A 12,597-nucleotide genomic window follows, 5' to 3' on the forward strand; every position below is an offset into this window, starting at 1 on the left:
TTCAGGCACTAACTCAGTGCTGCCCATCCATTCTCTGTCGTTTATTCCGAGACAAAAAAAAAAGCAGGAAAAAGCATGCATGTGCAAAAGAAAATCCTTTTTCTTTGCTGTCGTGCTGTTCATGCTACAATCCAATTAGTGTCCAGCAGCTTGGCCTTGAACCTTTCTCTGAAATGGGATTGATCTGAAGTAACACGGTCTTGTGGCTGCCTGTAGCTGAATCAGCATAAACTCAGACTTTGCAGCTCAGATGCCTCCTAGCAAAGTAAAGCTGTCATGCTTAGTCAATAGAAGGACTGACAACATGTCCTTGCATTGCTTTCACTTGATCCCATCAGAGAGCTGGCCACTAGGTTGTTCCCAAGCTTTCATAGAATCATATCATAGAATTGCTTGAGTTGGAAGGGACCCTTAAGAGGCCATCTAGTCCAACTCTCCTACGACGAGCAAAGACATCTACAGCTAGATCAGGCTTGCTTTCCTTCAGCCATTCTCTGCTATAGCAGTCCACTGTATCCCTCTCATACATTTCTTCCTCCTTCAGTGGTCTGGATACAGCCAGCTATTGCATAACCCTAATTATGTTGTTGTTGTAATTGCGTCTGCCGTCTGCGGCACATGGATTCGTTACAAGCTTTTCATATGCTAAAATGATTATTAATGAGTGCAGTCCCAACCCAGTGATGGCACAACAACAGCCATGACAAAAAGATCTTTTGGAAGGCAATTAGCTCCATGCTAAGCTGCCTAAACCACATCTCATGCTGGAAAATTTCAGACTGCAGAAAAATCATTGGCAACACGGCTTTTCTCTTCACTTTGATGAGTTAATGAGCTACTGAGTGGCAGCAGGCACAGTTATTTTTTAGAAACAGCACCACGAAGGAGCCTCTGCAGTTGGTGATGAAGAAAAGAGCAAAAATGCCCTGCCCTGCCCCCAAACAGAGGGCAAGATGCATTCCCAAGGCACAGTGGTATTGCTTTCCTAAAGAAAACGAGACAAAACCAAATAATCCAAAAAAATCAAAGCAGAAACTTCCCAGAGAGAGTTGAGGTTGTTTAAGTAACAAGAGTAATTGTTTTGTTGAGACTAAGAGGGAGCATTGCTATTCCCATTGCTATGGGCTGTCCTGCTCATGCAGGCTGGGGTGTGCTGCTGTGATAATAGTTGGCCTAGTGATCTCCCATCACCCATGTGAGTTGCCAGTGTGCTTGAGCAAGGGTCATTACAGATTCATAGAATCATAGAATCATTTGAGTTGCAAGGGACCTCTTAAGGTCAGCTGGTACAACTCCCCTGCAGTGAACAGGGACACCTGCAGCTAAAAAAGGTTGCACGGAGCCCCATCCAGCCTGACCTTGAATATCTCTTGAGACAGGGCATTGATCATACCTCTGAGCATTGAGATTCCTCCCAGTTTCTTGAGGCTTTCATTGTTTCTGGTTTAGTAAACAAATTTTCCCTGCCGCATCAGAGAACAAGCAGCCTTGAGGTAAGAAGTCAGCCTCCCCTTGTGATTCAGGGGAAACTCGAGCATGTAAAGGATCTTTAGATATGTATCTGTGATGGTTTCACACTGATGGGCAGCTAAGCTCTACAACATCACTCTCTCACTGCCCCTTGTCAAAAGAATAGCAGGAGAAAGTAAGATGAAAAAAGCTCATAGGTTGAGATAAGGACAGGGACATCACTCACCAATTACCGTCATGAACAAAACAGATTCAGCATAAGGGAGATTAATGTAATTTGTTGCCTATTACTGCCTAGACCAAAGCAGAGAGAAACTAGAAGCGAACTAAAAACACCCTCCCATCATCTTCTACCTCCTCCCCATGAGCAGCGGAGGGAATATGGTCAATCCATAATGAACCATTTCAGACACTTCTTGATAGCTCTCTGCTCCTGTTCCATCATGAGGTCCCTCCACTAGGATGACGTCCTTCCTAAAATGATCCTGTATGGGCTTTCCACAGGCTGCAGTTCCTCAAGAAGTGTTCCAACATGGGTCCTTACCACAAGGGCTGGACTGCTCCACCATGGGCTTCTCTCCATGGGCTGCAACTCCAGAATCTGCTCCTGGAGTACAGCGTCCAGACCTGAAGCCCCAACATGGGAAAGACGAGAAGCTTTTGGAGAGGGTTCAGAGGAGGGTCATGAAGATAATCAGAGGGCTGGAACACCTCTCTTACAAAGACAGGCTGAGGAAGATGGGATTGTTCATGGAAGGGACGGTTCCATGCCCACATCTACCTGCTCCACCATGGGTTCCTCCATGGGCTGCATGAGGAGATCCGTTCTGCATGGTGCCCCATGGGATGTAATGGGACAGCCTGCTCCACCATGGGCTTCTTCACAGGCTCTGACCTCCTTCAAGCCACATCTACCATCATGGGCTACTCCTCTTCACAGGCTACAGCTTCAGCCCAGGGCCTGTGGGGGATTTCCATGGGCTGCAGCATCCTGCAGACCACATCCTCCTTCTCCACCATGGGCTCCTCCACCAGCTGATCTTTACATGCTACCCCACGGGCTGAGGGGAACATCCTGCTCCACCACAGGCCTCTCCTGGCTTATGGTCTCCTTCAGGCTTCATCCACCCTGTGGGCTGCTCTCAAGGAGTTCTTTTCCCAGTCTGTATATGCAGCTGGGATTGCTTTGACTCAAGTGCAACACCTTGCACTTGGCCTTGTTGAACCTCAGTAGGTTTACATGGGCTCACCTTTCCTCTTTGTCAAGGTCCCTCTGAATAGTGTCCCTTCCTTCTGTTGTGTCAACACACCACTCAGCTTGATGTCATCAGCAAACATGCTGAGGGTGCACTCGATCCCATCATCTATGTCACTGATAAAGATGGTGAAGAGACTTGTGGGACCCCACAAATGGCTTTTATGGTCCTTTCCTGATCCAGAGGCCATCAGCTTAGGAGTGCCCATAGGAGCTGCATTGTTGAGAAGATTCTTCCCCTGCAATACCTCACATTTTAGCTTTAGTGTGAAAGCTGTCAGCCACAAGGGCAAAGGAAGGCAGTACACAGGCAGTCTTACAAATGCTGGCAGTGAAAATTCAAGGAGCTGTGGGATTTGGTGACAGCTTCACAGTGGTTTTGAAGGCATTAGAAGTATGTAAATGGCAGAGAGACCCTAAGTACCACTGAGGATCTGGGCTCAAATAGAAAGTAAATAAAGACTCAGCAGGAATGTTGTCATCTCCCTGCTAGGATGGTTTAATGTACACATTTATAATTTCTTTAGATAGCATTAATGATGGCTTCACAAGAAACACTTCTGTATAAATAAATCATCTGTCCATCGCAGGGTTCTGATGAAAGGAGATTGTATGTCTTCTTCCTGTTCTAGCGGCCAGGTTTGATTACTGATACATGCTTTTTCATTTTTTTCCTTTTTTTTTTTTTTTCCTACCACTTCCACATTATCTTGGTTTGCAGTCTTAATGGGAAAGTACTGCGCAGCTGTATGATAAGGTAAACTGAGGGAGATGGGACACTTTGGTGTGACATTGGGTGACAGCCTTTGGACTGAGTACACTGAAATCACAGCTTGTGAGTTTGTCATGGTTGGAGAGAAAAGAAAGTCTACAGCACCTGATGTTCAAATCATTGCACCCTGTTCTTTCCTTTAGGGACCACTGTGTGCTGCTCTTTGTTGTTCACATAAATCATGGGAATTTCATCTTGCTAGGAGAATCTCTCAGCAGGGCTGCAAAAGGGACTCGGGAGCTTTCAGACCTTTGTGAGTCACAGACCCAGGAGAGCATTGCTACCAAGTGAAAGGGAGACATGAGAAAATTGGAGAAGCTGACTGTATGTGTTCCCTTGTTTCTGTTTTAGGAAGCTCCCATTCCTGCACCCACTATCCCACTGCCATTAGATGAAGGAGCATTTCAACTGGTTGCAAGAACCAAATTGGAAAATGGAGCACAGTGCTACTGCTTTCCTCCACCAGCCTTATTTATTTTTGTTGTGATGTAATCCCCTTCACTTTTCATTTCTTCCAGCAGGAGAGTGCCTATGCAATATTCATAAGGAACTGGGCTCTCCTCCATGGACTCTTCTTAGGCACCATAAATCAGTGCATTTCACCGCATTGCAGACTTACTTTTCTTTTTGCTTCCCAAAGGTCTATGAAATGTGTTGTTGCACGTGAACGTAGTTTCCTTTGGGTGCCAAGGCACACCTTATGTTTTAGTTGTAAGACTCTAGGGTTCTCAGTAGTGTCCATTGGCCTTGAGGATCCTGTTACAACACTCTCATGAATTCTACAATTCCCTGACACTTCCTCTTGTCAGAAGTGTATGCAGAATAGGTCTGATTCTGTCTATCTGCTGATGCTTGGGACTGTTTGAATTTGTTAGGATTGGCAAAAGTCTAGAAACTTCTGTTCATCCTGTTCACCAACTGCTACTGGAGGTAGTTCTGTAGGACAGCTTCTCACGGGGTTTCCAGTTGGCTCCTTTCCTCACACACAGCTGTTGAGGCCCAACTGGGACTGGGGGTTAGGCAATTTATGAAATAAAATGAAGCTCAAACCACTCATTATTGAAGTACTGGGACTGGGCAATAATTAGAGCAAGGGACTGAATTAGAATGGAATTTTTGGCTTTTCCTGAGCCCAGAAGACAAGAAGATCTGTCTCCAGGAAGAATAATGTTGTGAATGCTGGAAGCTGCTGTACAATTTATGAGGTTTGCATTAGACTTTCTGTTGAAACTGAGTCTAGATCTGGAAGCAGTCAAGCTGGAAGGCTATGCACAGAGGTGGGAGAAAGTACTGGCTTCTGTGTCTTTCTTGACTGAGGGTTACATCAGCTCATCTCTCTGCAAAACCAGGATAATAACTGAGAATAACATATTGCAATCAGTGAGGATGGGACTGTGGGGCATGAAATCAGACTGAAACCACGCTGGAGCTTTCTGGTGTGGAGGGCTTTCCTCCCAGTGCTCCTGCATTCCGTTGTTTTTCACAGGAGACTTCTGCAGCTGCTCGTCTCACTGTCGTACAGAGTATTTTCCCACTTGTGTATCTGAAGGATCCTTATCATACAGCACTTCAGCATCAAATTTCTCTGCAGTGGAAGGCAGCCTCCATCTCAGCAGGTGTCTCGATGCTGTTTACAGGACACCTGTCAGCTCTTTTGGCTCCCTGTCCTCTCTGCCTCCTAATTATAAATTTGTGGATTGCTGCAGCTATGGGCTTTTTTTTCTTCTCTTTTTTTTTTTTTTTTTTTTTTTTGGTTCCTTGTGCACAAAATGTCAAATTGCAGAAATTAAAAATGTAAATGATGGTGTCTAATTAACCAGTTGACAGCAGAGCACAGCTGCGAGTGACAGTGACTGATTACCTTCTGCAAACCTTGTCCTCCAAGACCTGCCTTACTCAGGGGATGAAGGACTTAAAAAATAGTAACTTCCTTAAAGAGACATTGCTCTGCTGAGAAGGTCTGATTCATGGGCAATGGTCCTGGAGGTCTCCATGTCCAATGGATAAAGCCCCAATCCTCCTGAACTCGAGGTAGATTTTTCCCAGTCAGAGAGGGATGGAATTCTATTGCTAGAAACGTGATATAACACTAGCAGCATAGCTGTTACTGGGATAGACTGGTTTGAGTGGGGAACATAGATAATCTTAGAAATGTATGCAAATCTAGTAGTATAGATGGCACAAACAAGGATGTAAGGGAAGTTTTGTGTGTGGGAGCAAAAGCCTGAGGTCTCAGAGGGTGAAGAGAACAGTGGGACTTCCCTATGGGACTGGAGGTTTCAGAGCTTTTGAATGCCTGACAAAGGAGTCCAACAGCAGATCTTATTTCTTTGACAACGTGGATAAAGTTAACAAGATGTTCTTTGGGATCTCAGTCTCAGAATAGGGTTGAGTGATTACAGCATTTATCTATTATTTGGGAATAGTGGCTCACTCTAATTTCTGTTTTAGTCTTCTTCACTGCAAAAGAAGGGTATGACAAGACATATCATTGATGCTCTAGAAGAGCCTAAGAGTGTTAAGTTTATTCCATATTGTTGATGGCTTTCAGTTATTGTCTCCATGCTCTGTCCCTTCAAGAAACACTGTAATTCTCTCTCCCAGGTACTATTCGGACATTGCCAAAATGCCAGCAATCAGTGACCAGGACATGAATGCATACTTGGCTGAGCAGTCTCGCATGCATATGAATGAGTTCAACACTATGAGTGCACTCTCGGAAATATACTCCTACGTTGGCAAGTACAGTGAGGAGGTAAGAGCCTCAGAAAGGGAGAATTTCTGCAGAGTCATCAGACAATCCACCCGTTCCGATAGCTCAGCATATGGCATGGCTGCCTTTCTTCATCCTGGATGAGGGGATGATGGACTTAGGGAATAAAAAACAAAATCTGGGATCTGGAGAGTTTGTTGGTTTCCCCAGGACTCTTCCATCTGATTCTCCATTATTTTAATTTTCTGATATTGGTCAATCAAAATTAACTGGCTGTAGCTGATAATCAGAGAAGATCTCCATAAACTCTTCATCACACGTGGCCAAAAGTTGTTGAGGCATATATGCCCAGTACCATTTACAATACCATAATGCACCCAAGAATGGTCTATCAAACATGAAACGGATGTTATGGGTATCAAAGACCAGATGAGATACCTTAGAACATCTGAAGTGGCATGGCAAGGTAATGAAGAAATCTGCCAAATAATTGATCTTCAAGATGCTAATCCATTTGATTTGTTGCAAAGCAGAGGTTTGCATTCAGCCACATCAGCACCAAGCTGCCTGCCTAACTCCCTTCTGGCTGACTGACCTGCATTGTATGATCTAAGCTAAGTTTGGGGCTCACTTTTCTCGTAGGGAAAATTAACCCTCATCTGTTGCTGAAAGGTACTGGACTTAGTTGTTTTGAAAAATAAATATAAAAACAGAGCCATGTCACTTCTTTCTCTCTCTTTTTCCAGATTCTCGGAGCCCTTGATCAAGATGACCAAGCTGGGAAACAGAAACTTGCCTACAAACTTGAACAAGTCATAACCCTCATGAGCATAGACAGCTGAGAACTGTCCTGCCAGGGACACCCTGGGAGGGATAAACCAAGTCGTGCCTCACTCAAGATCATCATCTTTACCAAGTGCAAGTTTTGATTGGCTGTAAGCAGAGTCACCTGAACAGCACTCCTCTCTCTCTCTCATTTCTTTCTCTTTCAAAATCTGTGGACAAAGTGAGAAATCCCCAGGGGTTACAAGAAAAGATTGCAGAGGAATCTTAGCTCTGGGGATATCAAGACATTTAGGTGAAGCTCTCATTTTCACAGCTTCCCCTCTGCCTTTATTCTACAAGAGAAAAAAAAAGAACAATTCCACAGAAACAAAGCAAGACAAAACAAAACCCTCCCCCAGCATCGCATCATCACTCTGCAGATGGGAAATCGAGAGGTCACCTCTGTCATGCTGCTTTAACTGCCCTCCTGGGGATGTAGCCTCCGGAGTGGACATAGAAATGAACTCAGTATTACTAAATGTCTCCCCAACGGGAAGGCAGCTTGCCTGCAGGGATCCTGAAGGGTAGGAGGAAATCAAGATCCTCTCCTGCAGAGCCATTGCAACTCTATCTCTTGATAGGGACCCACTGGGAGAGGAACACCAAGGCTCCCTGCAAAATGCCACAGCTCCGCCAGAGTGGGAACACTGTGGCTCTTATCTGCCTGGGCAAACAGCGGTGTAGTTGCTCTCTTGGGGCAGTAGAAGGGTCAAGAAGGGAGGATGGAGACTAACAGTCTCCTGCCCGTGTGATTCATATGGTTATTCTTATTTTTCAAAGAGACCTGTGTTCCCCTCCGTCTTTCCCATTGTGTCCTGTTGGTCGTAGCACTGCTGCAAAAATGCTCTCTCTTCTCAGTGGCATCCCGTTGGTGGTGTTTCTGTTCCTTCTGGCAATGGACAGCACAGCATCTCCTTTGCCCCACCTCAGCTTGGAAAGCAGGAATCACAAGTCTCGCTTTGTTCCAGACAAGGAGCGTGGCCTCAAAAAAACCAACCAGAGGGTTTTTTTTTTAAAGCTGTTTGTTCTTTTCATTTTTATTTCCACAACTGAAACAAAGCTATTGTTGTTTTTTTTTTGGTGGAATATAAGAAGGATATTAAAGGGCTTGCTGTGAAGCAAGGTAGTGCATAGGACTGATGGTAGAAGCCTTCCTTCAAAGCCACTCTGAAGAGGAAATATCATCATATACTTTGGAAGGAAATCTTGGAAGAAGCCCAAACGAAACACTGCAAAATTTTCTTCCATCTAGATACTCCAAGTCAGACTGCATGTTTTCTGGAGATGCGCAAACTATTGTAAGCTCATTTGCCTTTTGGTGCCAACTCCTGGCCCTTGCTCTTTCACATTCTGGAACCAGCAGTCCTTGTTGAAGGCACAGTTGCTGACTGTGACGTGTTTGCTCTCTCTTTGCACTTCCTATCCTTTCAGAGATCATTGTCATCACAGGACAAGGATGGGTGATCACCTTGTTCTTTCCTCTGTTCGGCTCCTCCAGAAGATCTACATCTCAATCTATTTCAATGCCAACCAAATAGGAATGAGCTCCTGCATCCCTTCTGCATTTGGCCAGTTTCTCCTGCAGCTGCTGGCCTGTTTAACGCTGTGGTTCATTGCAGTGGAAGAACCATTGCTGCAGAGCCTTGAGGGAACTGGAAAACCTTGGATCTGGTATACCACAGAGGCAGAAGCCAGGTCTGTGTTGATCTCGCCTGAATGGTGCTCAATAACAAGTGGAGGATTGGCATCGTGTAATGAAGAATCAGTCCTCATCCATCTTTCACCATCCTCCAAGCTACAGCCTTGGTTTACTTTGCATCTGGGTAGATGAAGGGGTAAAGACAGGGTGTGTAAATTGATTATGGAATAAGTGTATTTGGTTTTGTTCATGCTTCTTGCTAGCAAGCCTGAACCTCTTCAGAGCAATGGCTCATAAGTGTGTGTGAAGGAGTAAGTGGTGCAGGCAGGGGTCAGATAGCAAGCAGATTCCATTCAACCAAACATACACATGTAAGAAAGTGTTTCTCAAACCATTTAAAGAACAGCAGTCCAAAACTGGGTGCATGTATGGGGGGAGAATATCACAAGATTCATACTGAAACAGCAAACTTAGGGACACGTCTTGGTTTTAAAACCCCAGACATTTATTATAATTATTATTATTTTGTGTGTGTGCGTGTGTGTATCTGTGTGCGTGTGTGCGTTATTTCCTTTTTAATTTTGCTTGCTTTCTGTTTGATCGCTGAGCTGATGGACTCATCATGCACCTTATGGACATCTCAGCATTTTTAAGAGGCCTGCGCAATGGGGATGATTTGGTTTGGTTGGCTCTGCCATGGTTTTGTTGATCCATTTTGTAATGCTGGGGCATGTTCCAGATCCATTGATTATGGCTGTGAAAGTGGGGGTAGATGTCCCACCAGAGCCAGCAGTAAGAAAACTGCAACAACAACACAAACACAATATTTTTTATAAGTACATAAAAAGGAAAATTAAAAAAAAAAATAAAAAAAATAAAAAAAAAAAAGGAAGAAACCAAAGGTTTTGACAAACAAAGTGCCACGAAAGATAAATATGGACCCTATTGTCATGCCTTGTACTCACAGCTGGAAGGTAGGAGTCTAAGGACAAATAGCTGGCTTGGAGGGAAGTGGTTATGAGTGATGGGCTATACTGCCTGGACATGTGCATACAAAAGGAAAAAGAAGCTGTTAAAAAAGAAAGAAAAAAAGAAAGAAAGAAAGAACGAAAAAAAAACAAATAATCAAAGTGAACTGGCATAATCCTGCACTGTTACTGAAGTCAGAGGAACACCACAGGAGAAATCTGAGACTCACCTTGCTTCTTTTTGATGTTTTCAGGGCTGTGTTTTTGTTTTATTATGGTTGTTTTCCACTGTTGCTGGTTTATTTCTTCTTGCTGGTACAGAGTTTTTCAGCTGTAAAAAAAATATACATATATTTCAAGAAAAACTTGAACACCTCAGAGACACTGAGAATGATACGCTTACGGGAAATGGGAAGCACCATGAGATTGGTATCTTGATCCCTCCCGAGTTCCCATTTAGGCATTTCCTTTTTCTCTCAACTCTCTTCTCTCTCCTACCCCAGGATTTGAAAGATTTTGTATTTCAATTCTTTCATCTCCTCCTCCTTTTCGTTTTACTTCTTCATTTTCTTCTTTAACTTTGGTGCTTAAGATAGTTTCGGTTTTCACTTGGAAAAATGGTCCAGAATTGTGGTGTAAATGTGTGGGCTTTGTCCTCTGTCCCATTTGCTGTCCTCCTCCTTTCCATCCACTGTTCCAGCATCTACCACAGTCTACGAGAGGTCTCGGCATCTTTCTTCCCACCCTCACCTGTTTGAGCTAATTATTTTTCTAAATGCATGTGAAATACAATTAAAAACAAAGACACAAGCAGAAGAATGAGCCCTACTATGACATGGATGGGTTCTTTTCCTCTTCCTTTGCCTTGTTACCCCCCAACTCCTCACTTTACCACAAGCTTGACCAAAAGTGTGCCATGTGAGTTGTATTTCACACTGGTTTTCAAGCCTCACAGTAAGAACAGGAGACAGAACTCCCAGAAGTTGACAGGTTACTGGTATACAGATAATAGACTGATGTTTCCATTTTTTCTCAAACACTGCAATCAACACAATGAATATTGGCACTTTCAGTACCATCAGAAATATGGAAAGAGAATGTGAGTGAAGACTCCTTGTGGTCCGTCTTGAAGAGCAGAGTTTTTTCCATTGCAGAGTTTGCTTTGAGAATTGGTGTCTAGGTTTGAGGAACCATTCTGCAACATACTGTATCCTCTTTGTGAGTGCATTCACCTATCAATGTCACAGTGAGCTGAGGCACAATCCATCATGTCACGTCCTTTTGCAGCTTGAGCCATCAAACTGGAGTTGTGGGAAGAGTTATCTAGAAGAAGGTGTTAGAGATTGGTAGCTCTTGAACAAACAGCACGTGAGAACTAGGAAAAAGGAGAAATGTAGACTCTCAAGGGCATCTTCATCTCCTAACACACATCAATCCTTCTCTTCCCACACTTCACTCTGTCCTGAATATATTTGAAGATTTGGTCCATTATGGCATACACCAGCCTTGCTCCATTGGGCTTTAGCCAATTTTCAACATCTTAACCCCTGCAGTTGTCTTGCCATACCTCTCAACACTAGAGAACATAAAAAGTAGTTTCAACATGGAGAGGATTTACTAGCAGAATTCAGATTGGTATTTGTTTTAATTGAAATGTGCTTACTGAAAGTTTTAGATCTTGTGCATTACAGGGAAAAAGACAGGATAATATTATTGTTTTTATTATTTATAATTATGCTATTGAAAACTGATAGATAAAGTTATAGAAATCCACGGTCACTCCTACTGTTGAGTAAATCAACCTAAATAGTACAGAGAATCATAAAATTATAGAATGGTTTGGGTTGAAAGGGAGCTTTCAGATCATCTAGTTCCAACCCCCCCTGCTATAGGCAGGAACACCTCCCACTAGAGTAGGTTGCTCTCAGCCCCATTCAGCCTGGCCTTGAATGCTTCCAGGGAGGGGATATTCACAACCTCAGTGGGCAGTATTAGCTAAATGCTGGGATACCTATGGTGTAACAACCTAAGAAAAAGCAGGTAATGCCAAGAGCAAAGTTTTACTTTGTTTTAAAGTAAGCCACAACACAAAATGCAGATCTGTATTTTCACATGGAATATGAAGAGCTTTGAGAAGAAATACTTCTATGTGGAATATTCGTCCAAAGGAAGTCTAAAAACCCAAAAGGACTGAGTTCCAGGGCTTCTCTTAGTGGGACATACAGTTGTGTCTCCACCCTTGAGTCCTTTAACATACAAAAAAGAAAAACCTGGGCTGCTGGAGATGACCAGAACTCTTCTCTCACATCACCAAGGCATCAGTAATACAAGTCATGCTTCACCCTTTCCCAGTAGCCAGAAAAAGCCCATGAAGCAGATGTATCTGATAGCCTGGATAAGTAGTTTCATGCTGTAAAGGGAATGACAAAGAGGAAGAAAACTGGTCCTGCTTCTCAAACTCCTGGGGCAGGCTCTAGTATGTAAGAGGTTTGTTCCATCATAGCAATGTATTGTTCTCTGGGTGAGCAGTGGCCATTGCTAATAGGGGAAGATACCATGACCAGATAAGCACTTACCTGTAACCTCATCAATCCTTGATAGTCCTTTCTTCTCCTTGGTTTAGCATGTAGCTGAAGGAGCTGGATAGAGGGCTCTGTTTAAAAATGTGCATGTTGGCCCCACTAGGTTTCTTTAGATTTTTGGTAACTCACCAGAAACTGCACTCAGGAGACCCAGTTTATGTATCTTCCACCCATGAATGAGGAAATCAGTACAAAAATCCAGCTCTTGAATAATTGCTCTTGTCTAAATGCCTGTAAGCCCTCCTCTCCTGGAGGAGAAGGAATCCCTGGGATGACCAGGGAGTCCAGGAATGGATTTGATTATTTTAATTATTTACACAGCAAACTTTCTTTGTTGGCACAGGCCTCACTATGACAGCTGTTGGGTAAAGAG

General features: G+C 43.6%; 1 protein-coding gene across 4 annotated transcripts in view; it reads left to right on the plus strand.

The window, feature by feature from the left end:
* Nucleotides 1–9,562, plus strand: part of PLXNA4 (plexin A4) — a 446,249-nt gene extending 436,687 nt beyond the window's left edge. For all 4 annotated transcript variants that reach the window (XM_048959145.1, XM_048956708.1, XM_048958372.1 and 1 more), the window contains exons 31-32: nt 6,102–6,252; nt 6,957–9,562. In XM_048959145.1, the coding sequence (XP_048815102.1) occupies nt 6,102–6,252; nt 6,957–7,052 (247 nt within the window). In that variant the 3' untranslated portion in view covers nt 7,053–9,562. The remainder of the gene's footprint in view (nt 1–6,101; nt 6,253–6,956) is intronic.
* The last annotated feature ends 3,035 nt before the right edge of the window (nt 9,563–12,597 follow it).

Source organism: Lagopus muta, chromosome 1, assembly GCF_023343835.1.
Source record: "Lagopus muta isolate bLagMut1 chromosome 1, bLagMut1 primary, whole genome shotgun sequence".
NCBI lineage: Eukaryota > Metazoa > Chordata > Aves > Galliformes > Phasianidae > Lagopus > Lagopus muta.